This window comes from Xiphias gladius, chromosome 18 (genome assembly GCF_016859285.1).
Source record: "Xiphias gladius isolate SHS-SW01 ecotype Sanya breed wild chromosome 18, ASM1685928v1, whole genome shotgun sequence".
Taxonomy (NCBI): domain Eukaryota; kingdom Metazoa; phylum Chordata; class Actinopteri; order Istiophoriformes; family Xiphiidae; genus Xiphias; species Xiphias gladius.
Window position 1 is genome coordinate 12,022,376 of NC_053417.1, and position 27,600 is coordinate 12,049,975.

At 40.4% G+C, this 27,600-nt stretch overlaps 3 protein-coding genes across 4 annotated transcripts; 1 reads left to right on the forward strand and 2 right to left on the reverse strand.

The window, feature by feature from the left end:
• Positions 1-19,969, reverse strand: LOC120804560 (synaptonemal complex protein 2-like). Its single transcript, XM_040154069.1, has 44 exons — positions 19,871-19,969; positions 19,249-19,320; positions 19,029-19,169; positions 18,808-18,939; positions 18,607-18,711; positions 18,486-18,510; positions 17,904-17,989; positions 17,706-17,800; positions 17,571-17,605; positions 17,337-17,479; positions 17,166-17,218; positions 16,749-16,794; positions 16,358-16,462; positions 16,176-16,236; positions 15,672-15,820; positions 15,282-15,356; positions 14,916-15,002; positions 13,879-13,987; positions 13,387-13,529; positions 13,133-13,201; positions 12,710-12,773; positions 12,574-12,619; positions 12,352-12,431; positions 11,749-12,188; positions 11,523-11,650; positions 11,375-11,411; positions 11,208-11,281; positions 11,066-11,111; positions 10,915-10,958; positions 10,725-10,785; positions 10,231-10,396; positions 10,049-10,113; positions 9,784-9,957; positions 9,070-9,237; positions 7,982-8,132; positions 6,872-7,173; positions 5,904-6,194; positions 5,718-5,769; positions 5,357-5,485; positions 3,773-3,966; positions 2,539-2,597; positions 1,116-1,194; positions 731-787; positions 1-506 (listed from the first exon to the last, which is right to left on the reverse strand). Exons 2-44 carry the CDS (start codon positions 19,270-19,272, stop codon positions 435-437), a joined length of 4,662 nt encoding a protein of 1,553 aa, XP_040010003.1. The 5' UTR covers positions 19,273-19,320; positions 19,871-19,969; the 3' UTR covers positions 1-434.
• A 1,383-nt stretch (positions 19,970-21,352) lies between these two features.
• ppp1r3da (protein phosphatase 1, regulatory subunit 3Da) lies at positions 21,353-23,151 on the reverse strand. 2 transcript variants are annotated; one of them, XM_040153313.1, is made up of 3 exons: positions 23,024-23,151; positions 22,250-22,909; positions 21,353-22,123 (listed from the first exon to the last, which is right to left on the reverse strand). In XM_040153313.1, the coding sequence occupies exons 2-3, from the start codon at positions 22,879-22,881 to the stop codon at positions 21,958-21,960; spliced, it is 798 nt and encodes a 265-aa protein (XP_040009247.1). In that variant the 5' UTR covers positions 22,882-22,909; positions 23,024-23,151; the 3' UTR covers positions 21,353-21,957. The 2 variants fall into 2 exon arrangements, with proteins under 2 accessions (XP_040009247.1, XP_040009245.1); XM_040153311.1 differs by having other exon boundaries at positions 21,353-22,909.
• Positions 23,152-23,662: 511 nt separating this feature from the next.
• Positions 23,663-26,822, forward strand: fam217ba (family with sequence similarity 217 member Ba). The gene is made up of 4 exons (XM_040153310.1): positions 23,663-24,256; positions 24,366-24,465; positions 24,633-24,697; positions 24,801-26,822. Exons 1-4 carry the CDS (start codon positions 24,150-24,152, stop codon positions 26,233-26,235), a joined length of 1,707 nt encoding a protein of 568 aa, XP_040009244.1. The 5' UTR covers positions 23,663-24,149; the 3' UTR covers positions 26,236-26,822.
• Positions 26,823-27,600: the final 778 nt, after the last annotated feature.

A 27,600-nucleotide genomic window follows, 5' to 3' on the forward strand; every position in this document is an offset into this window, starting at 1 on the left:
CAGGTATTTGAAAATAATTGATGGATTTAACATTTTAAATGTTTAGTTGGCCATTTTTCAGTACTTAACTAACCTACATGAATAAATCAGGACTTTGTATTAAAACATCACAAAGCCAAGAAAATTAAAGACATTGAAAAAGCTTATTACCTGTACTTACTTTCAAAGAACACTAAAAATGATCAAATCTATAAATTTCATCAAATAATAAAGATCAGAATGACCTAACAGTCCTTATAGCAACAACATGTCCAGGTCAGAATAAACTATAATACATCCACATACAATAAAAGCAGAACCTGGAAAACTCAACACCTCAGTCAAACAGTCTGACATGAAATCAGGGCAGCTCAACTACACAGCACATTGTGAATCCTGTGGTGAAATACACAACCTTATTTATAGTGTAGAGATCTGACAGGACTTTGTCCAACTCAAAACCTGGCTCCATCAGGGAAAAACAAAGAATGCAGACCTCTCTTCACACTCTGGATCTCCCCGTTTTGCTACAAAAGGTACACAAGCACAAAGAAACACTCAGGAAAGACGCATGATTTCAAACCTTACACAAAATCTGAGTCATAAATTCTCTCAAGATTGTATGTTATGTACTGACTTTCAATGGGGCATTGTTCTGCTGACAAAATTAAGGACACAAAATGAAAAATAGATAGAAAGCCAGTCTAATGGTTCAGGTCTAATCCATCCAACCTTTGTCGTGTATCCTCACCATCTCACTGAGGAGTCTGTCCTGAACTGACTTCATATCTTTTCTTATCAGGCACATCTGAAAAAAGCAGGCAGAGCAGCAGGGATTTAGGGGTGGGTATATAGAATATGACAGTCAGTACAAGCAGGGGACGAGCTGACAAATGCGACAATGAGATAAGCAAAATATAGTAAAGGCCACTCAGCGAAAAATGACTGGACAGACAGGTTGACAGGCAGAGGTGACATGTTCAATGTAAAAAAATAGGTTCACTGTGAATGAATATTTTTCTCTCAAAGCTACCTGAGCTCTGGATTCATGAAGCTAATTATAAGTCTGAGACTCGAGCAACACAGTGAAGAACATATTAGATGTCAGCTTTTAAGCTTAGGCCCGAGGGTCAGACCTGGGATGTGAATATTCTCTGTTCGTACTCCAGGCTGTGACACGCGTGACTCTGGAGGGCTTTTTTCAGGGTATCATTTCTGGAGGGAAGGAGACAAACAATCACGCAACCAAATGAGGGAGAGCCAAAGTAGGTGGGAGAACACACATGGTAAAGGAAAAGGAAAAATATATAAATATAGTGTGTTAAAGGGGAACACGGGAAACACAGAAAAACACTAAATGCACTATTTCTTAAAAAGTGCACTTCTGGTTTACTTGAAACAATTACAGTACTTGGTGAGTATAATAGTTTAACCCAAGTGTCTTAATTTGAAGTTGTATTTGATTTGCTTACATGTTTTTCATGTAAAAAATAAGAAATATATATATATTAAAGGAGTCCACTACTGAACCCCTTCGTTGAATGTCAGTGATTCAGGAACAAACATATTTCTAACAGTGTCTAGGAATCTGGTAAAACATGGATCTGATCAAGACTGAAAAATACATTTTCCCGTTTTGGGGAGTTTATGTGACCACAGAATCGGTCAAGATGGAACTCCCCAGAAAAATTACAAAGAACTAAAGACCACTGACAAAATATGGTCAAAGGTCTAACCAGAAAGACAAAAGTCACTTATTGTAATCATGACACATAAAGTATCTGCTTTAAAGCAGAGTGTCCAAAAACAAGTCACAACAAATAAATAAATAAAAAAAACACATACACTAGCAACAAAATTGGGAGTATTCGAAGTAGGGATGGGAGGCTGAGGAAAAAGATAATGGGTTCTGACTGAAAAAAAAAAGTGCTGTCAGTGACCAGGGGAAGCTCACCCATCTAAAACGATCACTTCTCTGATTCATGGAGGCTGTAGGATAATATACATGGTGCTTTTTTAAATATAAGGACAAAGGATACAATCAACGGGGTCAATTCTTATTTTTAGCGAAGTCAGGAGGGATTTTTGGTTACTCTTGATTTTGCCAAGTGAGGAAATAATGTTGAAATCCTAATTTTATTGCCAACCACTTATGAAAGAACACTGCTTGGATTAATCACATTAATTAAGCATGAGGAGAGGTGAGGCATGTTGATGAATTTGGGTGCACAAAAATCTACTTTCATGGCCGTCCATTCATTTTTAAAAGCCATTGTGATCTTAGTATATTTTTGTCATACCCATTAACTTTGACAGGGTATTTGTGCTGAGGGATGGATATCTAACTTATGATGATAAGCCTGAGGAAAAACTTATTTTCCAGTCAAGCCTTTTAATCCATGTTCCACAGAATAAACAAGCGCATTACTCAACCTTTTATAGAGTATTTGGGTTTAAGCCTGTGGGAGCTGCATTCATCAGAGTGTGGCAGGAAAACAGCATCAAACTAAAAACACAACTTTTACAGTGCTCACAAAAACACAAACTCCTAAATTTCACCTCCTGGTTTCCTGCTCCTGGTAAGAATGGAAAGCCACAGCCTGTTTTTTCCAGTAAATCTGTGAACGAACAGAACAAACACTGATCAGACACTGGTCAAATCAACATCAAGAACACATAATATTTAGTCACAGTCTCATCTTACAGAATATTGCCTGGTGAGATATTTTGTGTGTGTGTGTGTGTCTGTGTGTGTGCCTGCGTGCGTGTGTGTGTGTGTCTGTGTGTGTGCGTGCGTGTGTGTGTGTGTGTCTGTGTGTGTGCCTGCGTGCGTGTGTGTGTGTGTCTGTGTGTGTGCGTGCGTGTGTGTGTGTGTGTGTGTCTGTGTGTGTGCCTGCGTGCGTGTGTGTGTGTGTGTCTGTGTGTGTGCCTGCGTGCGTGTGTGTGTGTGTGTGTGTCTGTGTGTGTGCCTGCGTGCGTGTGTGTGTGTGTGTGTGTGTGTGTGTCTGTGTGTGTGCCTGCGTGCGTGTGTGTGTGTGTGTCTGTGTGTGTGCCTGCGTGCGTGTGTGTGTGTGTGTGTGTCTGTGTGTGTGCCTGCGTGCGTGTGTGTGTGTGTGTGTGTGTGTGTGTGTGTCTGTGTGTGTGCCTGCGTGCGTGTGTGTGTGTGTGTCTGTGTGTGTGCCTGCGTGCGTGTGTGTGTGTGTGTGTCTGTGTGTGTGCCTGCGTGCGTGTGTGTGTGTGTGTGTCTGTGTGTGTGCCTGCGTGCGTGTGTGTGTGTGTGTCTGTGTGTGTGCCTGCGTGCGTGTGTGTGTGTGTGTGTCTGTGTGTGTGCCTGCGTGCGTGTGTGTGTGTGTGTCTGTGTGTGTGCCTGCGTGCGTGTGTGTGTGTGTGTCTGTGTGTGTGCCTGCGTGCGTGTGTGTGTGTGTGTGTCTGTGTGTGTGCCTGCGTGCGTGTGTGTGTGTGTGTGTCTGTGTGTGTGCCTGCGTGCGTGTGTGTGTGTGTGTGTGTCTGTGTGTGTGCCTGCGTGCGTGTGTGTGTGTGACATGTGTGATGTGTTCATGACAGGTTGCGAGAATATATTAAGTCTAAAAAAATATATTGACTGCTTTCGCAGACACACACAGGCACAATGCCTAAATCATAACACGTATTATTTTAACAACCGTTTTTAACCTGCTTCAGATAAAGGGGAACTACACAATGTATAGTCCCAGTCATGCCGGTACTACTGCTTATTCTCTTGCTCTCCTGACTATATACAGTAAATGTGTGTCACTCTGTTAGCATGACCAACCTGGAACTTCTTCTTTAGCTCAGAGCTGAATTGTTGACACAGGTTACTTGGGTTTACAGCAATTCCTTGCAGCTCCAAATCCTCATCCGTATCCATGGCTCCACCCCCCACTTCAGCCTCCCAGTGAGTGGAGCTCACCGTGTGGAAAGAAGACATAACCTGGCTCACCTCACCTTCAGCAGACACCTCAGCGACTGAGGAAACAGAAAGATCAACTAATGTGATAAGAAACACTAATTCAGAGAGTCAAATTGCTGGTGAGCACACACAAAAAAACTTATTATTTAAACTATACAGGTTTCAAATTGAATAATGGTAACTAAAAAAAGAAGGCATTGAAAACAAACTTCTTCACTGCATTTTAAGAAGAACTATCATAAAAAATGTCTTTTTCCAGACTCATATAATATATGTGGGGAAGACTTGGAAGGAATTTAGTAAAAGGTATTAAGTGAATTTGCAGAACATTATGATGTCAAAGTGAAGTTGACCTTTCACCTTTTGGATATAAAATTTAATCATTTTATCCTATTAGACATTTGTGTGAAATTTGTCTATAGTGTATGAATTCTTGAATTATGGCCTAAAACATGTGTTGTGAGGTCAAAGTCACCTTGACTTTTGACCACCAAAATCTAATCAATTCATCCTTGAGTCCAAGTGAACGTTTGTGCCAGATGTAATGAAATTCCCTCCAGGCGTGCCTGAGAATACCGCGTTCACAAGAATGGGATGGACGTAATACTCCGACCATAGCTGTCGCCGGTGTGGAGGCATAAAAATGTATCTCACATGTAACTATTACATTATATTTTATTTTAGGACAACTTAACCTTTATGCTTTTGGGCATTTCTTATGGTAAACAGACACCAGTTCCAGAAAAAAGTTCCGATCACAAGATCTGTGCTTTGTCAAATCGCCTGACACTGAATGTGATGTCATGTAAAAACTGGGGAAAAGGGTACCTGTGCCATGAGTTGTGTCTCTTTCAGGCTTTTTCTTTGTATTCTGATATTCTTCTGATATTATTTCTTTGGTGAATTTGAAAGTTCTATCCTTTAGCCCGCTTCCCTTGTTTTCCTGTTCTTCTAAACTACTTTGTTCTCCCCAGGTCTGGACCTGACCATGAGGTTCGGTTGCTGAAACCATGAGGAAATATGCCTATTATCCCACGCAGGAGTCATTGCCAATACTAGAGGTGAAAATTTGAAAATGGTCAGGTTTTAGTACATAATACTGCACCTCTGTCATGTCTTAACTACGTAGCATATAGTATGTGAATGATGATTTGAGAAGTAACTTATCACCAAGATGCTTCATGGGATCCAGCTGACCTTAATTAGAGAGGATCACACAGAAAATTCAAACCAATGAAAAGTTCTGTTGACTTATGAAATGATGGAACACATTCCCCAAGGTGTTAAAAACTGATGTGGTGACTTTTATAATACGTTGTGTGATTCATGCATATGTTTTTCAGGTTCTCTGCATGAAAGGCATTGACTTCCACATATTATTCCATCTGGACATGATGTTATTCCTGAGTGAATTTACCACTGACTACAACACGTCACATATCTTACAGGACTTGAACAACTTCCTTGGCTTCATCCGAGGAGAATGCTGCCCTCTCATCTTGCTTTTCTTCCTCTCTTCCTTCTCATCTTCCCCGGAACTACTGGATGAGGAGATTTGGCGCTTGCGACTGGGTCCTGCAACAAGAGCCACAAGTTACAATACATTGCCCATTATAAGACTGTTTCTTAACAAAGGCACTTCCTCTAAAACATATCAATGATTTGACAATGGAGCCCCATTTGAGGAAATTTGTGCAGGGAACTTGTTCAGATAGAGAGGGAATCTAGCTCTGGGGTTAGACTTTGGAAACTGGGAAATCCAGTTTATACCTGTGAAGGACCAAGCTGAACACAAAAGGTCATTTACCTGAGATATGAAGCTGTGCAGGCTTTACGTCTCGGTCTGAAGGTGGTGTCTTCTGTCAGGATGGACAGAAATGCATTAGTCGTTTGTAACTCAGTAAGTGATTATTGGTCTTTCAGTGCTCCCATCCATCCATCCATCCATCATCATGCAATCATAAAACATAAACTGTAGTAAGGCCATCTCTACCTCTGTTCTATGAGACACGGTCAGAGCAGCATCGGGGTTGTCCTTAACTCTGCTAGTGAGCGTGAATGACTTAGTGGATGATTGGCTGCGTGAAACCTGTGATACTGAAGACGCCTGACTAAACCCATAAAGGCGGCAATGGTTGACAGTGTCTTCAGGGAATGGTGACTGAGAAGGATAGGGCATGGACGGCTTGTCCAGCTCAAAGAGTGTGGATGTCAACAGGGGCCGAGTGGACAGAGACAAAGGAGACTGATGTGCTGGGGATAGACGCTCCTGAACTTGACTTATCTGGAAACAAGTAAAGGCATGGAGAGGGCCAGAAAGTGATGAGAAAATGATGGACAAGAGGAAGTATGGCAGCTCATTTAGTGGTTATCTAATCACCATGCCTGTCCTGGATTAGTGACAGTAAAATGATAAAGACATTTTCAACAATGCATTAAGAGGCACAGATGAACTGTTGCAGCTCTATTATCTGTTCTGCCTGGAGTTAAATAGGCCATTTCAATCATGCTGCTTAATTGTTCAGAACATCGTGTTTAATTCCAACATTTTCTACATAAATACATGATATATCTATTAGGGAAAGTTGAATTTCTGAAATGGCCACTTCAGACTTATGATTCCACACACTGACCCCTGAGATAATCTCCGTAGTCTAATGTTAACCCTGAAAAGTATTAGCAGTTAACGGTGGAGCAGTTTGAGAAAATGGTTTCAGAAGGAGGGACGTCTCACGTCTTCACCTTCTCTGCTCACATTTTCCCAGCTGGTCTGGGAATTTCAAATAGCAATGCTCAGCTCACAGACCTACATATTCTAGACTACACTGCTCAGATATACAGTATATCATCTGGGTAAAAAGGAGCCTGTTGTACACGCTACATTAAACTCTGAATGTGATTCTAACCCTTGACAAGGAATCCACAAGAACTACATAAGACGTCAGAAAGGTGCTGCTGTACCTCTGTTTCACTAGGTCCAATGGGAGGATTTGGTTCAGGGGTTTGACCTCCCAGTGAAGGGGGAGAGGTGGCAGACTGGATGGACTGAGGCTTGGATCTGCTGTGCTTCTTTTCTGCACTGGAGAAAGAGGAGGGCTTTAAGTTTCCTTTACTGCTGACTGTAGAGCGAGGTTTGGGTAGCAGCAGGATTGGCGAGGGGGTGTCCTGGCAGGCAGGGTCAGGAGAGTCAGGGAGTGGGGATCCCCGCGGGGTGAGGAGAGGGGAGCAGGTCAAACCCAGGGTTAGGTCTGACCTCTTGGCAGCTGTGAGGATCCAAAATAAGCACAGATGTTCAAACAGCTGGCCTCAGAAGTTTGACAGAGAGTAAAAGGTCAATATATACATGCTTTAATAAATATCAATTTACAGTTAAGAGGTTGGAGAGCAATAGGGTCATTTATATAAGAGTTTTAAAACTCTCTGCATAAAGGTGGTCAGAGTGAAAATGCATCTAGTGCAAACACAGAATAAAACACTCTATGCTTACACAGGTGTTAATACAAAATATCTAATGACTGACACTGAACTGGACATGTTTTACATAAAATGGGTGTAACAATTTTGGTTTTGAAGGATATTCTTTTGTACACATATCCATCTCAGGTTGGACTAATTCAAATTCTCTTTCTGGCCATTAAAATAAAAGTGGTAACTTAAGTTATTTTTTACGGCAGGACCCCACTTCACCAGCCACAAGCAGAATTGACTGAGATGAACTCAGGCTCTACGTGTGACTGAATAATATCCAAAGGCAGGTGCTTTTATTCCCTCTTGAGCCAGCTAAATACAAAAGTTGCTATACTAAGTGAAAGCCAAAAATGATCTCGCTATACAATCTACTATACTTCAGTTGAATCCAAGCAAAAGTAATGTTTGTAAATGACTGGAAACAATTTTTGCCACCAAAGTGTCAAAAAGACTATTAAGTAATAAATGTGGCCATTGTGATGGAATTAATTAACCATCTCACCCACCATGAAACATATAATAGACATTAGCTGATGTCAAAGGAGTCAAATGACTCTTCTAACTAACTCTGATGTTGGTGAGTGGCTTTCAACAGAGTCTTACATCTCATCCTCTCGATGGAAGGAGGGGACGGACAGAACGAGGTCTGGTGGGCAGCCCAAGAATCCTTCAATGCATTCGTCTGCTCTTGGACAGGGAAGACATTTTTCTTAATGGACTTTGAAGTTTCTCGAAGAACATTCTTAGGCCTCTGCTGGTGAAAAAAAAGTATTTCTGTTATATATGATGATCAAAAAGCACAAAACCCACTCAAGCTCACAATGCGCACATGCACGTTCAAGACGTCTCATTTCCAGCTTAATAAAATAAAAAAGTAACATCTCACTATTTTTACACCTTTGATGTTACATGATATACAGTATTCTGTCTCTAGATATGTATATATTTAAATTTTTGCAGACCAGGACAACATTTTCTTATGCATCCTATTAGGACAACATTCATTTGCATCTGTTTGAATGAATACGTCAACATGCATGCATACACATCTAATTTGTATATTTCATAAAATGATCCAGTGGTGCTCATTAGCACTCCTGGTCTATATTTTGTGAACATATAAACCACCAGGATCTACTAGAATGTAAATCGATCAGTTGTCCAATATGGTGGGGTGTTTGATATTTTTTCCTATATATTTCCCTTTGTAGAATTTAATTAGAATTTTCCAAATGTGATCAACAGACAGTCATCACAATAAAGCTAGTATCATCAGATGTGCTTTGGGACCTCTGAAAAGGTCTTCACAATCCTCTTCCCCTGCTGGTCTACAAAATATTTTAAGGACTATCGACAAATTTACAGCTGAGAAAAGTTGCCTGTGGCTTACCTCTTCTTTCTTTCTTCCAATTTGATTTCCACCCCGTGTTTCCCCACCCCAGATTTTTTGTTTATTTTTGATGAATGCTACCTAATACATTCTTCATAGCTAGAATTGTTACCTCATCAAAATGATGCAACATTAAAAATGAGAACACTATAGTCCGATAAAACATATTATATGTCTGTTTGGAACATTTTAGTTATTCATCTGATATCTGATAAACTCAGGCGTACAGATGCTTTGTGGCATGCAGAATAGATAATTGTTAAATCAGGATATCAAGAAATATAAACTGTATGACATCTACCTTGGAAGTGGATGACTGCTCTAACACCGACTCTGACTGTCTGCTATGATAGTTGCTCTCTAGCCTCATATAGCTTCTGGTTGATTGCTTGCTGGCAGACTTTTTCTTCATCATGCAAGCAGCCTCATGAGTTTTCTCAGTATTCTCCAGATGATCAGGCAAGGAGTACTATTATTAAGGGACAAAGAAAGTATGATTTTAGTCTATTTGAAACTCCATTATAATTAACTGCTTTCTTTCTAATATTATATAAAATAAATATATCCGGTGTACTCCCACTGACATGACTGATTTTGACCAGTTTTTTGACTTGAGTTAATTGAGTGTTTGAAGCTGTTATGTAGTTTGCTGCCTTGACACAGTTTGTTTTACAGTACTCACTGTGATGCATCTGTGTAACACGGTATGTTACACCTTTGACTTCATGAAAGATTGTATTATTAGTTTTACTATTTGGAATTAAGATGTCTGCTCCATTGTAATGCAGACTTTGACCACACTGTAGTATTATTTTATTAAACAAAATATAAAAATGGTAATGTTATTGCTATATAATTCAGACAGACAGGAAATAAAATATTCTTATCAGAACAAACCTAGTCGTGAGCCATGTGTATACAGAATAAGAAAATATATATTATATGTTCAGCGGTGTTTCAAAAGAGAAAAAAAAAAAATGCAAAAGTGACTTAAGATATAGGGGAGGTCTTTTGCCTTGGGAACCGGAGGGTTCTCCGATTCTGACTGGCTATCATCAGTATCTGGCTCCCTGTAGTTCTTGGTGGAGGTGGCTGCAGCTCTTTTGGGCCTCCTGCCTGCTTCAGGTGCTGCTGCTGGCTTCACTGTCTTCTTCGGCTGCTCCACTCTCTCCTTCACATTGTTCTTCTTCTGCTTAAACAACAATGACACACTGCGGCCTACTGTGACAGTGCACTTCAGGATTAAAGTCCATTATTTACAAAAAACAATACTGCCTTACTTTATTGGGTTTGGTCGTGCCCTTTACAGGTTTTGGGGAGGGTGGTGATAAATCTGGGGATTCATCTGCAATGACAGAAAGCACATTCTGTTTATGGAAATACTATTGTTTTTACATAACTCTGTCAAAATCTAGTCTTAATGTGATGAGTTTCAGACTGAAAACATGAATTAAGGGCTTACATGAAGTATGAGGTGACACAGCTTTAGGCTTATTGGGTGCCTGCCTTGAGTATGTGGTAACTTTGGGTTTGGGTTTTCTGCTTGAGTCCCTCAGCCAGCTGACCTCTGTCACGGCATAGTCTGTATCTGTGTCACTGAACAAATGCTTTTTCAGATACCGCTTCTCCTGTAACACCAAAGGTAGTGGGAGATAGAAAGATTGAAAAAGAGATAGAGAGAGAGACAAGCTTTATTGGCCAGCACATCTTGCAGTTAAATTTTTTAATGATTGCTGCATAACTCTTGCCCCTATAATAAATGTAAGCCATAACTTTTGAAAAGTCAAACATTTCCTTAATTGGGAAGATTTGTGTGTTTTACTTCTTTTTCCCGACAAGACCTGAACTACATGAGTACACACACAGCAAGCATACACACATCTACACAGAGACAGTCTCTTCCAGCTTCAACTTTTAATACCTATAATAAAATACTACAGTACAATGAAAGTATACTTTTATCACAGGTTGTCCTTTCTTGGTTGTGCTGTGAAGTACTGAAGAGTCATGGTTGCCACTGTCAAACAATATGGGGAATATGAAATTAGACAGATTTTAATATAAACTCTTGACAGAATGTTACTGTCTTAAAGACCGCAATTCTTGACAAATTAGCCCACAGGCCTTTCTCAACAGTAAGACCTACCTTCTCGATATGGCAGAAGTGTTAGTGAAGGGTTTGTCTTTTCCCTAAAGAGCAATAAATCAGACTTTAACACCACGGTGGCATACTGAGTACTCCTGTATAATATATCCGAAGTTATAAAATTACTAAAACTAACATTAGGAATATTTACCCCAATACTCAATGGTGCATCAATGTCGAATGCAAAAACATCCTTTCTGTTCAACAGGAAAAAAAAAATTACATACATTCTAAAATGCACTAAAAGCCACTAAAATATTCAAATGTACCTCAGTACTTTAATTGAACCATACTTCCTCTGCCTTGAAGACTTTGTTGCTGTTTTACTGTGGGATTTCATTAGGCTTACAGCTCCTGATACATCTCTCTAGAGCACATAAAGATCATCTTTAGTAAATCAAGCAGGAGAAAAGTAACTTAAAGTCAATCCTAACCATAAAACCAAGTAATGATCACTTACTTTAGCAGTTGATAACCAGCTCATATTGAAGATCGGCCTATTACAAAAACAAAAACGGTTCCTTGGTGGCTCAGTTATGCTAGTAATGACATTTGTTCATTTACTACAGTACAACATAACGTGGCCCTACAACCATCAAGGTGCATACCTGTTAACAAGAGGAGGAATCCAGCTCTGATGAATATTTTCTACTGTATTTTTTGCTGCGGTTTGGGTGTTAATCTCATAATGGCTAGAGATGAGCTTCACCATGCTTTCCGCAACCTCTGCATCTCTCTGAGTAGTGACAACAGAAGGTGTGAGAATCACATTATATACAATATTAAGAACCTTAGAATGGACATTAAGCTGCTTAAAGTTCACAAATATCATACCTTCTCTTTTTTTGAAAGGGCCCTGTTAGTTTCAGCCTTAACACCAGGTGGTATCCTCTCCTGCATAGCTTTCGTTATAGGGGCCTTGACTTGAGCTTTGTTTGGAGCAGCATCTGCCTCCACTGACATCAGGCCTTTTCGATTCCCTTTGGTCAGGCCATTTCTCTGGGCCTGCTGCACTTTGGGATCAAACAAAGTGGAAACACATTGGCCTGCAGAGATTCTGCCTTTAGACTCCCCTTTGATATCAGACATTTTTCTCTGGGGTGCAGCTGGGACGTGAGGTACACAATCTTGGTTCTTCTCACTGAGGACCTGCTGAAGGCGCTGGGTGAGGTCAGTATGAAGCTGCTTTTGGCTGATTGGGCCTGAGCCTGGAACTGACAATCTCAGTGCTAAGGACGGGCGTTCCCACTGCTGTGCCAAACTTGAATGAGGCTCTAAAGAAAAAAAATTGAATTTGAAAAGAAAAAAAAAAAAAAGTTTGATAACATATATTTTTTAACCAAGATATGTTTTGTGTGTGTCACTAGCTATTAATGTGCAAAACATTTAGTCGACATCTTAGAATTAGTGAAGATATTTGATGATTTCTTTGCTTACCAGGTTTTGTAAGAGTATTTATTTTCTGTGTGGGCATCATTAGCATTTCAGAAACTGATAGTTTGTTCCAGTGAGAAGATCTGCAATTTGAAAACATAAACATGTTTAGATATACACTCTATATACACCTACTGTATAAACACAAATACATGCAACATTACCAATAAGAGAATTGATGTTAGTAGATCTGCAAAGAGTATGGTGATGCTTCACAGTGCTTACATGTTTCTCACAGATTTGGGTTGGGTGTCAGGCACAAAACTATCCTCTGTAAGTAAAAAGATCAAGGGTGGGTTCATGAGAAGTAATAATAATGGTATAGCTCTATTCCTGGGCTAAGCTAAAGTCAATACAATACCCAGAGACTGTTGTTCTCCCTGTCCAGCTAGAACTATATCTACTGCTTTTGCTACCGGGATGTTCTGTAGGATAGGCAGAGACAACAAATTTAAATGAATGATATAGTTTATGTAAATGCAACTTTCCTTCCACTGAAATAACATGTTAAATACATACAGGCCTGTCAGGCCAAATTACACCAGATTTGCCTGAAAGCTGGAAAAGAAATCCTGTTTGGAGGGCTATTTTATAATATTTAATACATGTAACTTTAATAGTTAATACATGTCATTACTAAGAAGAGTCAATAGTAAAATTGCTCTGCGAAAGTAAATCATGTCATACCCTCATATACTGAAAACAGTTTTGAATGATTCTGCAGAAGTAGACAACACATACTGCTTTAACTTTATTTAAAAACATAATAATTTGGTGATTATACCTTTTTGTGTTTTCCAACCTTTTTCTTATTGGCCTGTTTGGAAGCAGAGCTCTGTAGAGACATATCACTCTGTGGAAGAGACCATGAAGTTAAGGTTTCATTCCAAAAGCCATAACAGTATCACATTTTGCATACCGTGACATTTTGGTTTGCTGTTGAGAGACCAATCAGAGCTTAAAGCAGTGTTTAGTACTTTGAACACTTAAACAGCACGTGTAGTATGTTAAGTGCAGGGTATTCAGTGTGTTTCATACCTGCTCTATCAAGCCACCTGCTATCGGGATGCAGGGTGTTGTGCCAGGACTCTTAGCAGTCGTCCTTAGTTCTCCCAGGTAAAATTCACCTTTCCTATCACATGAACGAACCATCTCCAGAGATGCCTTCCCTTTACCCTTGGCTGGAGTGTTTAAAAGGGAGAAAAGAACAATGTTATAGTTGAGAGTTCATTCTACATGCCTTTGCTTTAAATTATCTTTACGGACAATAAGAACGTAAGAAAGATAGAATAAAAAGTGATAAGAAGCTTCCTGTCAAGCAAGACAAACTGCCTAGAAAGCTTTGGGCTATAATACTGTGGATGTGATTATGGATATGACAAGAATCTGGTTACATTAGAAATAGACATGCATTTAAGAATGAATTTTTTAGAGTTTTTAGACTTCTAAGGACTGATGATACCATGAAGATAATGCAATAATACTGCAACTGGTGTGACAGCAATTGTTTAGTTTCTAGTGTCCACCTACTCGATGGCATAACAGCAGAAAGGGACCTGGCACCATGTACATTTCTTCCAGCACTATTGCTGATGATGGTGGTGGACTCTGAAATCCTCATCTCGGCTGGGGTCACCATCTGTATAGAAAATCAGAATGACTGTGTCTGTAAACCTTTTGTGTGGCGTCCTTAAAAGACCAGTGTGTAAGATTTAGGGGGGGTCTATAATCAGAAATGGTATATCCCATATCCCATATAAATATTTTATATGTAATCCTTTTCACATTAAGTTTAGGGCACAGGATCACCTACAGAATGGAAAAAAAAGAAACTCTACATTCAATATGTATTCAGTGTCTTGCGGAATGATGAATGAATACTTGTCAGCTAAACGCTTGAACCTGACATAGTTTAGTTCCCTTGCTCTCTACGCCCCCTACTGGCCCTGACAGTTAGTTTTCAAGACATTTCATCATTTCATTTGGTGATCTAAGTGCCAGATGCACATTCTCATAGCAGAACTGCAACTAGCAACTGCACTTTTTGATATACTGTATTAATTTTTTTCAGGAACACATTTATTATTTAACCACTATGTTAACAATCTCAAGTGCAGTCAATTAAAATCATACGAGTTATACGCTTTACTTAATCTTAACCATGCTTAATTTTCTTTCTCTCAAACACCTTACTCTTGATTCATCTTTTCTAGACATAAAGCATAATGGTGTTATGTACTGTATTGTTACATTAAATCATATTACACAAAATAGTGTAATAACTGGACAGAACCACGGTTTTGTCTAAAATGTCATTTAATGTACCTTCGAGTAATTAGAAAAAATGTAATGTACTAACTATACATTTACTGAATTAGCAAGAATTACTCCTTTAACCCAGATCCAAAAATCCCAAAAACCTGGGGAGCCTGGTTATGTATATTTATGAGCTCACTGAACTGACAAAGTCCATTGTCACTGAAAAACCTACTGTATGTCTGGAGTTAAACTTTAATATACTTAACTGCTAAACATTTGAGTTAATATACAATGCAAAATTCTTTTACCTGTATAGGTGCAGATGGGACAGGTAAAAGGTCCAGGGTGGTATTTTTCTCACTTTCACCAAGGGAGACCTGGCTCTCTGGAACAACCTCCATGAAGAAAGGCATGCCGTACAAACACAGAAACGTCTCATACCTGTAATGCTGGTTTGCACTTAGAGAGCTTTTTCAAAATGTTGAAAGCATTTATGATACTATAATAACACATTCATGTAAACCTCATTACTAAGGCCTAGCAACCACTGTAATTTTCTTCGTTTGTAGGCATTTCCCAGTTACTGAACATAATTTACACCTTGTATTCCGACAATTTGACCTGACCCCATTTCAAACCTGACTTGAGCATTATGTTAACAGACCATTCCTTACCTGGGAGCTGTTCTCTTCCATTATGATTTTAACTGTAGTTTTCACCACAGATGTGCCCTTCTTTCCTACAAAGTGCTGACAGGAAGAGATGATTGTGAATGTAAATTGTCAAATTGATCAAACTCTAGATTCTGCTTAGAGCCAAAGCAAGAATGCTGTGGTTTTCAAATTTTAAAAGCCAGGGAGTGTTTAATCACAAAGAATTGTTACAACTGAAAAAATGAAGTAAACCAAGTGTCATATTTGTTCCAACATGATTCCAAGTTCTTCTCAATGTTATTATTGTATCACTAAAATTCACTAGTGATGTATCTTAGTGTAACAAAAAAACATAAATATTCCTATTGCCTTTATGACCTATAAGGATGGGGTGAATAAGCAATGACCTACTCTGTTTTTGCTGTGTCCATAAACACTACAAGCAGCCTGCAGGATGTCCAGGGAGCAGCTGAAGTGGATGGTAAGACTTGATCCTTCAACCGCACCAACGACCACCACCTCTGACAGTTTTAACCGCAAGACTTTCCTCTTGCCCTCCTCTGGAGATAAAAAAACACTGTCTTATACAGTAGTCACACACACACGTGAGAAACTACTTAAAAGATACACCTGGCAAACCACACACAAATCAAAAGGGAATCTTATTTTCTTGAAGCTTAATGCTCCTGTTTAATCTTTTATTCTCTTTTCCCGATTAAAACAAACAGACACATAAATCTATCAAGTTCATTTGAGCATTAAAATGCCTGTGGTTAAACCGGTAAGTGCTTTTTTTCTGGGTGGGTTGAATACTGTAATACATCATGTATAATTGTGTTGGCTGTTTGGATGAAATCTCCAGCTAGAGGGCTGAGCAAGAGTAGAAATGAATAGTTTTTTTTGTGCTTTGATTACCTGTAACAGTGTAGCTTTGGACTTCATTCTCATTGATACATATTGTTTCCCACTGGCCCTCCTACATGAATGGGAAACCACTCTACGTTAGACTGTTAGAGATGTCTCCTGTTGGTTATGTAAATACTGTACAGTTTTAAATTATACGATACTTTTCAAATTGACTATTAATCATGATGTACCTGCGCCTCTTCATCAGCCAAAGAGAAGTAAAAGGATATGCTGTGGCTACCAAGGTTGAAGTCGATCCAGAATTTTTCAAGCTTCTCATCAGCGGGCATCAGCAGCTGACAACATAACCACAATCCTTTCAACACACCTAATAATAAATTTAGGAGTACTTCCTGGATTATGACATTCCACCTTAAATGCAACAGTTAACTGAGGAGAAGGCAACCAAGAAGGCAAAGGCGTCTTGATAAGTTCTATCTCATTGTCTTGAATGTGCTGTCAGACTCAGACTGAGAGAATCTTTACTTGTTCCTATGTATCTTCAGACATTCAATATTGGAGTCCTAAATTTTGTTTTTTTTCTCTCATTTTTAGAACCATTGAAATCCTGTTGATACTGACCTCATACTTGTCCAGATAAACTTCCAAACAAGGGTAGGAATACACTCTGCAGTACAGAAAGAACACTGATATTCAGTTATGTGCAATCTGTCTTCAGCAATGCATGTGTTCCCTCCCTTTGTTCTATCATGAATCGTCAAATATCGTATATAGTTTGAGAATTTAATAAAAAGGTCATGTTTGAAATTAGCTCACACAGATTTTACAAAACTGTTTTTTCTATGGATGTTTGTTAACACTAAGGAAATAGGTAGAACTGTAAGCTAAACAGTCATTTTTATTCATTCTGTTATGTGCTAGAGTCAAGGGGTTTGAAATAACAGTTAAATTGAAAAATTCCTCTTTTGACTGCCAACCCTAATGACCCCTCAAGTTCCCCAGACCATATCCTGGGTAGCAGTGAGCTACGGTATGTACCTTCTCCCATCTCCCTGCATCCCATTCACCAAGTTCAGAAACTTGCGACAATCCTGAAATCACACACATTTACATTAAATTCTGTGTCACCTGTTGTAATATTACTACAATAAATTGTCACAGTAGTGCCATAAAATGTACATACTAATGAGATAAATTGCCTAATTTTACCGTCTCAAATTCAGAATCACAGATCTTGGCAAAGGCACTGGCCACATGCTCCATGCTGAACCATCGATTTGCCAGTTCCTTCCTCTCATCAGGAGTAGCCATTCTGCACAATGCCTCCATCAGGGCTGTTTGCAAGTCATAATCTGAAACAAGCAGACCATGTTGTACATTTTTTATGTCTATGTTTGGTTCTGGGTGAAAAAAGAGGGATTGTACTATTCATAAAACACTTACCACCACCCTCCAATATCTGACCAGCCAGCTTGATCCTGTAGGAATATGATGAACAAGCAAAAGTTGAAGAGGTTGTGGATATTGTGAAATATGAGTAATAATGATCCTTGCTATGAGGAAACTACCAAGACATACATTATATCTGAGGCTTCCTGTGATGTTAAGATCTTCCTCTCTTTCTTAAGATCCACTGGGATTTTGTCCAGAATTAAGTTAAATTTACGAATTGCCTGTTAAAACATTATTAGCAAGTTAATTTAATGTATGAACAAACACCTGATTTACAGGTTTTAATGCTACTCTAAAAAAAAGTTATTAAAATTATTTTAAAACCTCCTTCTGGATTAGGATGTAGATTCTGGGGTCCACTCCTAATTGACCGACAGGATACAGGAAGGACTCTGTGATTTTATATGTTCCTGTAAACAACATTTAGGGGTTATACTGTGAATAGGGACAAAGATTTTTCTTATATACTAAGATTCATCATGACAGTGTGGAAATTTAAGCTTCAACATTGTTCTAAAAAGATTGTCTAGCATATTAAATGCTCATTTTCTTTCACCTAAATACGTTCTTGCAATATTTCTTTCCATAAGAAACAGAGTTAGCTCAAAACAATATTAAGAGCAACTGATTTGCCTTCAAATAAGTGGGATAGAGGGATCAAAATTATAAATCAAGGCACTAGTGTGAGGAGACACATATCACTCAAACAAACAAACAAAGAGATTCAACAAAAACTGTGACTTTAAGATTACATTTTGTTGGTTAAATAATGAAGTTCTAAATATTTTACAATTCAACGTGGATTCATGTTAGTTTTAATTTCCACTTGGATCCTAAAAAAGGCTAACTGAATATGAAACACACATACTGAGGATGGAATACAAATAAAGAAATGTACAAGCATACCTTCTTTGCATGCTTCATGAACCACCTGTAACAAACATGTAAAAAAACAGTTTTACATTATGGACACTAACATGACCGTTTTATTATACAAACTGTGTTTTACTGTTAGACATTAGCTCACCATCAGGGCATCAAAGAAGTCCTCAGAAAGGTTGAACAAGGTCTCATCCCACTGCAGGCCACACTGGGTCCACAGTTGCCTGCATTTCTCAAACCACTGCACCATGTGCATAAGTCCAAGTCCAATCAACAAATGACTGAGTACATTTACTTATACAGTTCTCAAACACTGTGCGCCTGTATGTATTAGATGTATACTTATCTTTTTGATCAGGCCTTGACCTATTATTCCTGACAGCCCTTGAGCACCACCAGGTAGTTTCAGGTTTTCCCCACATTTGTAGATGACAGCAAGACCCAAGCTGGCTGATTTTGCATCTTTTTGATCCAAGCACTACATAAACAGTACAGTCATAGTTTCATTAAATCTACAAACCGCAGAGCATCACGGCATGTTAGTATGTATGTTGGGCCACATCTTACCCTGTGGACAAGTTTGTCCAATTTGGTGAGGAATTTTTGGGAACATTTCATGGGGATCCCTTCATATATGTCCCTTTGCAGGAATACATCCAGTGTGTGGACATCCCCACTCTTTAACACCTCATCAATTACTTTCTCCAACTGCGCGTGAAAAGTGTTGATGAAACTTAAGAAACGTTACGTTATTACATGACAATAATGTTAAGGCTTGCATTCCCACCTGTGTGTTTTGACCTGGTGCCATTCTTCTGACGGCTTTAGTGCCACTTGGCCTCTGCTGTCCTCAGAGTGACTGTAAAGGAAAATTGCAATCAAACTGCCAATCTTAAAGCCAGTCGAACAGTTACTAACTTCGTGTGTAGGTGATGGTCAACATAACATTGCTGGTTAACCTAATTGGCGGATCTATCAAACCACACGAGCTGCTGGCCTTACATTACATGACTGGCGGAGTAGGAGTGATTTTCGAAACGTTAGTGAGAGGATATATGTACATTAACTAGCTAACCCCTGATAAGCTAAGGTTATCATAATTATGTCAACATTTGTAACACAAACCTTCCTTAGATTTTTTATGTAACTGTAGTTATATGTAAAGTTTGACATAAGCTAAAGGATTTCCAGCTGACTGATGTCCAACATCTTGCTCCGTTTATAAGCTCATCACTAAGTGGTTTAACGCTGATCCGGGAGGGGTTAGCTTGAGATACCCGCTGCTAATGCTAGCTAAAGTTACTTCATCTGGCTAACACTAATATCCGACCATAACGGTCGGCGGTCGCTTTACCAAAAGCGTTTGAGGATACAGTGTCAGATTTTATTAGTATTCTACCGTTACGTACCGTGTATTCAATTTTCGCACAAAAACGCGACATGATACTTATTCCTCTGACAGTTTTTCAACTGGTCTAGCTCGAAACGCGCGAAGTCTCTACGTTCATCACGCAGGCGCAGAGCGGGTCCCTAACGTACCACAGTCTCCTCTCCGTCCCACCACTTTCTAAAAATCGCCGGGGGTTCCCCAAAGAGGATTTATTCATCACTTTTTCCGGGGGAAAGTGAAACATGTTTTCCAGGTGTTCTGCCCGTATTTTATCCTAAGTAGACTTTTGCTTCTGTACTGAATAGTACATTGAGGGCAAAATGAAACAACAATTACTTTGTTAGTACTAAACTACTTCATTTCGCACGAGCATTGACAGCCCTGGGAGCTGTCCTGGTCACAGTAGCTACATGCTGTAATTGGAGTGGGTTTAGGTTTAGTTGGACACTTAGGCTAAAGTATTGTTTACTGTGTGAGTGTTGATAGCCCTGCAAGTGTTCTTGTTGCTAAATATCCACTGGACAATAAACGTTAGGTAAATATATAATTGTGTACAAATACGTAAAAAAATGCCGTGGCAGTTCATTTTGTATATTAATTAGCCTACAGGAAATCACAAGCACCGTGGTACGGAGAGAGGGGAGGTGAAATAAAAATAAAATGTTGATCACTGTAGAATGAAGGCAAGAGGGGAAAAGACATGGACGAAAGACAATAACGGAAGCTGCAAGAGTACGAAGGCAAACAGAGAAGAACTGTCCAAATCCGCTGTCCAAAGATATATTATCAAGGCAAGATCCTTTTAAACAAGCTCTGAAGTTATTGTTTGATCAATTATTCTTAATCAAACAACATTCCCACTTTTAATTCACTGAAATTTAATCACTTTTTACGGTTTACCATCCATTTCCATCCAACTGTCACGTTGACTCCTGTTCTCTTGTATTCAGCAGCAGTGTACTTCCCTACTGAATATTACGAATCAGCTAAATAAATGTACGGATAAAATTGGATTTAACACAGATATCTGAATAAATATTTCTGCACTGTTCGCTCACATATGTGATACATTTTAATGCTAAAGTAAGTTTCCCACTTTACCGACAAAAGCGCCCACTCGACCAGAAAGACACTTCTGCAAAAGAGGATGGCAGATGGAGTTTGTGATGGAGTGGTTTCACTGTAGGCATGGTTATGAGGACCTGTTTAAATGAAAATACCTTCAATTTAGTCGGACTGGACAAACTTTTATAGTCTAAAGAGAGATTTGCCAAACATTGGCCCACTTTGCCTCCAATCCCCCAGTATTACAATTTAGCTGAAAACATACACAAAAAACTATGTTTTAAATGTTGTCACTAGTTAGTTTTTCAGAAGGGCTAATGAAAGCAAGATAGTAGAGGATAGCTAGAAGAGGAGGTGGGACTTCAGCTTTCTGTAAGAATATGAATAGTACTACTACAAATAAATATTAATAATACAAGCTGAACATTATGTGTGATGGTGCTTTATTGTTAAACAAAATAAGCATTCATTTCTCATTCATTAAAAGACAAAATTGTATCTATTAATTGGGTTTGGAAATTTGTTTTGACAATGTTTGACCCAAAAAATAAACTCTGATTACCAAGCAAAAGGTTCAGCAGGCCAAATTCCTGCATTGTAGAAAACTATATTCTATGTCAAACACCTAACTGGAAGAAAACAGTGAAGTCAAGTGCATTCATTTCAGTTTCACTGAACATTTGTGCAACACTTAGTGAGTGTAATCTCCTTGGGATGTTCCTACATTAAAGTGCAATTTTTATTTAAATAGCCAGGAAAATCAAATAATCGAAGAAATCACAAAAGTAAAACAGTGCAAAACACTGTAAAACAACACTAAAGTTCGCTTCGGGTGTAAGTGCACTAGTGTTTTTTAATTTCACTCGGCCTAAGTCTTTTAACAGTTCATCTTCAATCTAACTAGATTCAAAGAAATCCTCTGTTGGCAATAGTCTAACACAATGGACATTATGTGACAATGCAGTTATACATTTTTAATAGGTCCTGCTGACAACATTATAAAGTGCTTCTAATAGGTTTCTTCTACCTTTATCCAGCCTCCTAAATGAAGTGCACCATGCTATCCTCACATTCTTTGGGCACAGTGAGCTTGTAGTTGGTGCAAACTAACTTATAATTTTCGCCATTATTGTTGTCCCAGTAGTCAGCCCCACAGACTTTGTATTGAATAGCAAACTCTAACACTGCTCCTGGTTGCAAGAATGGAGGAACAGGCAGGTGGAAACGAAATGTATCACAGCTGAGTTGGCCCCCTCCTTCTTCCCAGTTCTTGGTGATGGAGGACACCCATGAGGCCTTAGTTTCTGTGCAGCTCCTCCACTCTGTAAATGAATAGCGGGCTGTGACATCTTTCTCAAAGTCCAAATTGATTACCTGGGTGATTCCGATGACACCCAGTTCAAAACACAAGACTCTCTCCAGACACACTTTCTGCTCACGGAGACGATGCAGGAATCCTGGCTGGTCGCCAGGTTGTTGGGAAAAAAACGGCTTCATGTATGGCAAGGAAATCTCCAGATGCCTTCCATCTGCCAACTCTGCACCCATCAACAATCTAAAGGTAACATGATGTGGTACAAATGGATCCTCTCCAGATTTGAAAAGCCTGACGTCTTCCAGGTCGAGCCCCAAAGAGTCAACAAACCGTACACCAGCATTTCTGCATTTTTTCTTCCTCTCCGTGGTGGAAGGCAGAGATAGTGACCTTGGTCGGATGATAGGTTTAGGTGTGGGTTCACAAGAGAGACTGCGGCGGAACTCGTGGTCCTTTAGCAGAGAGACTCTGGGGCTTGGGGGGCGGATTAGAATTTGCTTTCTCACTGCATTGGGTTTGTCTGCTTGAAGCATTTCAGTCAAGTTGATAGTCAGGCAGGGCCGTGCGGCCCCTCTGTAAGAGCTGGACATCTGCTCTCCAGATTTTGTCGGGGCAATCCTCTCGTGTCCGATAAACCACCCTGAATCCATGTTCTGTAAGAACTGGTGCCCCGCTCACCTGTAAAGAGAGTTGTGAAGCATAATTTATCAGTATTATGTCGCATTCATCCCCAAAATGTTCTCTAATCAAGAGCATAATGACCCAGCTGTAACATTAGTGTACTCTTTTTACCTAAAAGTGCATGGTGTGCTGCAAATGTGAAAGAGCAGCGATTTGGCTGTTGAAAGTTTGACAAGACAGGAACAGTCACTGCAGGAAAGAGTGGGCGTGCACCCTGGGAGTAAGTGCATAAATGCATACAGCTTATTTCTCTCGCTCTCTCTCTCGCTCTCTGAAGAGTTGTAGCATTACTGAAATACGCCTCAATAAAATTAGACGTTGACATCACCTCGCCATATAAAGTTACGAAGCGTTAGCTACGTCTAAGCTGCAGGATGTAGCCTGCTTGGTCCTCCATTTAAAGTAGTATTTACTGGAGCTGCGCGTTTCCGTGCGTTATGGAGTCTCCGCCGTTGGCCCGCCGACACACGATCTGATTTGTAGTCAGTGACCTCCTTCACAGCGCTCCAACACACGTACATGTTGCTAACGCGATCGCGATCGAGATCTGCTAGAATGCGCGCAGCTAATAGGAAGCTGCAAATGGCCCAGAATAGCACTGACGTGACATGGGAGATAGAGTAACGTAATATTAACAGTTACAATTGTGTGCATTGTTTTGAACTTATTTCTTTAAAAACAGAGCCAGCCTTTTCCCCAGTTGCGTCCATTGTTTATCGGCTGTAAGTGGACTCCCCGGAGAGGAGTTAGCATATCTCGTCTGAAAGAGCGACTGGTATGCCTGTACTTCAAGTCCCATGATGCATCTCTGATTGCTCACTTCGACACAAGCTGCGAGCCAGTCAGCGGCAGGTAAACAAACCCATCTTGACTGGGACGGCGAGCCGAACAAAGCGTATGCGGTATGCGACCGTCTTGCATTTTTAATGGCGAGAAAGATGTCTGTCGAGAAAGCGATACGTCCGCTGTAAGCAATTCGTTAAAAAAATAACCGCTGAATTGTCATTCGACCACCGAGGCGTGTCGACGACAAATAATAGGACGAGTTTCACCTGCAGCGGAGAGCCGACTGTCGACATCTGCGCATGATGCATTGCAGCACTTTTGAGAAAATGGGTGTTTTTAGCCTCATTCTCAGAATAGAGTATCTGATCCGAGATGTCGGTTGGGTTCTTTAGCCACTGTACCATTTAACTGCGCTGCACTCAGAACAACATCCCCCCTGGCGACCTGCATCATGGGGCCCATCATGCAGGAACGCACGGCATCCACGACAATGAAGCGTGTCGTCTCCAAAGAGAAGATTCGCGTAAAAAATACCGAAAACAGCGGACCAGTAACCAGGTAGGCCGAGTTTTACAGTGATACATTTGAGACAAAAGGATACTTGTCATGTTTTGTCTCGGACGTAAGTTAGAGGCGAGTTTGACAAACCCCTGTCATGTTTCCACAGTTCAAAGAAGGGTAATAAGATGAAGAAACCAGTGGGCCAAATGAAAAATGGTCTTCCAGGACCAGGTCAGGATAAGGACACAGTGACAACAGTGCAGAAGGTGAGTGGTTGGCAATCTAGTATATTTACAGAGAGGTGATAATCGAGCATTATTGTCCTTGGATATGAAATATTTAAGGGAAGATAATGTTGCAACATGTGTTCTGGGCTATATTATTGATAAAACTCTGAAACAATCTAACAATTTCTGCAATTATTGTTATACAGGGTGCACAGTCAAAAGGTGGTAGGGTGAAATCTGGCACCACACGGAATACAAGCAAACTCTCCAGGTATGTGTGGAGAAGGGTGTGCAGTCTTACTGCACGTTCTGCTTCTTCAGTAAATCCCTAAATCCCCAACAGCTTGTCCTTCCACTTGTCTGTCTCTTAACAGCCCGGAAGAAGAAGGAGATTCGAGACCTCAAATCCGCAAACAATCATCTGTGCACAGGAAGGAGGAAAAACGAGAAAATCAACGGATGTCACAATGCAGCAATGAGCTACGGCCGAATCCTGGGGGGATGGGGAAAAATCGGCGAGCCCTCTCCCTGCCTCTCTCCCCAATATCAGGGCTACGACACATGCCAGCACACCCCCTAACCCACTCCCCAGCCCCCACCTCAGAGGCACTGCAGCAGCACTACAACCAGAAGGATGATGACACTGACAGTGCCAGTGATCTGTCAGACTCTGAGAGGCTTCCTGTACTGCCCTCTCCCTGTACCCCCTGCACCCCTCCTCACCTCAACCTCCGGGCCGAGGTCATCAACACTAATGACTTTCCCCCGGACTTCCCAGGACCCCGTGGGACTGTGGGTGACGAAGACGAGAGTGAAAAACCCAGCTACAGTTACCAAGACTTTCTGCCTCCTCCCTTCAACAGCTGGAGCCTGAGACAGCTGGCGGTGTTTCTTCATACAGAGGGCCGTGGTGCCCCCCGGCCCAAGCCTGTAGGGCCCTTAGAGAAGTACCTAGAGAGACTGCTGCAGCTGGAGTGGCTCCAGATCCAAACAGTGCAAGCGGAGAGCAGCCGTCCGCCTGGGGGTCGTCAAAGGCCACAGGCCTTCCCCGCTGCCACTACGGCTCACCCACCCAGGCCTCACACAGCTCCACCGTCCCGACTCAACTCCCCTAAAGGACTGCGGCACACACAGCGAGCCTTCCCATTTGCACCTGTCAACAACCCCCCATCACCTGCTTCAACCCAGCACCAGCTCTCCCGCTTTCCAGTTTGCCCCCACTGTCACATTCGCTATCCGATGTGCAATGGAAGCTGCTCTGCCTATGCCTACCAGCGCCACTCGCGGCTTAGCCCACTGCTGGAGCGCAAAGCCAGACCTGGGGCGCCGGCGAAGCGGAGCAGCAGCGAGACCCGAGCACCCTCCACGGAAGGGAGGAGCCCGGGTGGACAAGGCGGGGGTGGAGGAGGAGCCCAGACCCCGGTTAGCCCCTCAGCAGGAAGGAGTCATCTGAGGCACATGCAGGCTGCAGGCAATGCCCGAAAGCAACCCCAGGAATCTGGGACTAACCCAAACTGTAAAGGTCAGGTGAGGAAAAGCCGCGTCAGAGCTAACTCTGAGACAGATGTCAAAAAGGAGCCTGTTGGCATTAAAGCAGCCGGTGCAGAGAAACGTGTTTTTGGTGCAAGCAAGAGAGAGGTCATCACCTCAAAGAGAGTGGAGAAAGACTGGCAGAGCACAGAGGCAGGAGGTCAGACCTCTAAAACTGCCATGAAAAGAGCTGCTAAAGAGTCACAGTCCCTCTCCAAAGCACCGCTTAGTAGTAAGCAGAATGGCAAAACAAAAAATGTGCACTTTGTTGCAAAGTAGCCCTTATAGATCTTCAGTATAGCGCTTTACTTAGTGGTTACTTGCTACAGGATCTTGAACCCATGCTTGCTTTCTGTGTAATCTGTGTAATACTAACATGTTCTAACTGTTGTACAGCAGTCTAAATCAGTCAGTGGTGTACAGCCTTCAAAAGGTCAAAACTATCAGAGATTGAGCAGCTAGAATAGAGATAAAATTACGTGTATGACACTTAAACAGAACAGAATTATGAACACTGTATTTCATTTAAAATGTACAGTAATTGTATAGTCAGACTGTGTTTTCGACAGAAAGCTCAATATGACCTTAAACGCTACTGGGATTCTAAAAACAGCTTTTATGTAAATGGAACTCTGTTGCACTGCAGTCATCTCTTAGTGTGCTACTAATGTTGAAATAGGCATAAAATTAGCATCTACTGTACTGTTGGACCGCTTTCAGCATAAGTAATCCATAGTGAAGTTTAACACAGATCATTACATTTTAGTCATTGAATACAACCGTAGCCGTTACTAGTGGAGTTTTTGATGTTGGAATGTATTTATTTTCAATACTCTTACTTGACATGATGTTGCTTTATCTTTTTTTTTTTTGGTGCCTCATATTTTAAGACATACGTTCAGTTGAAACATCTTTGCCTGAAAAGAGGGAGGCGAAATAAGTGGTGGTGTACTACAGCAATGTAATTTGTTTCAGATATATTTGTGCAATGGTTTAACATTTTGGTTACAAGGGCTTTTCATGTTTGAACAGCTTGAATTGTAGTCTATGATAATAAACTGTATTTTGCATAGAGCTGAGCTCTTTATATCATTGGAGATGGTGTATTGTTTGCTACGAATGTAAATGCATATTTTTCCAAATTTTATATACCATAGTTATATTTATGAAAAGTGTTGTGGTTGACTTGTATTCATCATTCTCATTGTCATGTTTACATTATCATGCACAGAAAGAAAATTAGTTAGCAAAAGAGCTGAATGTAACTTTATGTCTACTGATGCTGTACCTCTGGTCATTCTGAGGATTCAGTGAAATTTCAACACATCATAGCTGTTAGGCTGTAGGAACACTTGAAGTCTTTAAACACTATGTTTTTACATTAGAGTGTCTTACGTATTACTTGTGATTTACCATGTGCAAATGACTCATGGGAACATTTCATCAGTGTAAATGATGTGATATGTATTCCGATTGCACCTCTTTACTTAATATTCATGTAAAATATCAAAGCCATAGATAAGGGGCCAGGAGTGGCGATGTTATTATTTATGTGTACACTGTGTTGACACGCACGCGGAAAGATTGTGGTATGTATTTTCTCAATGTTGAATGCAAGTATTTGTAAGACATAGAAATAAATGT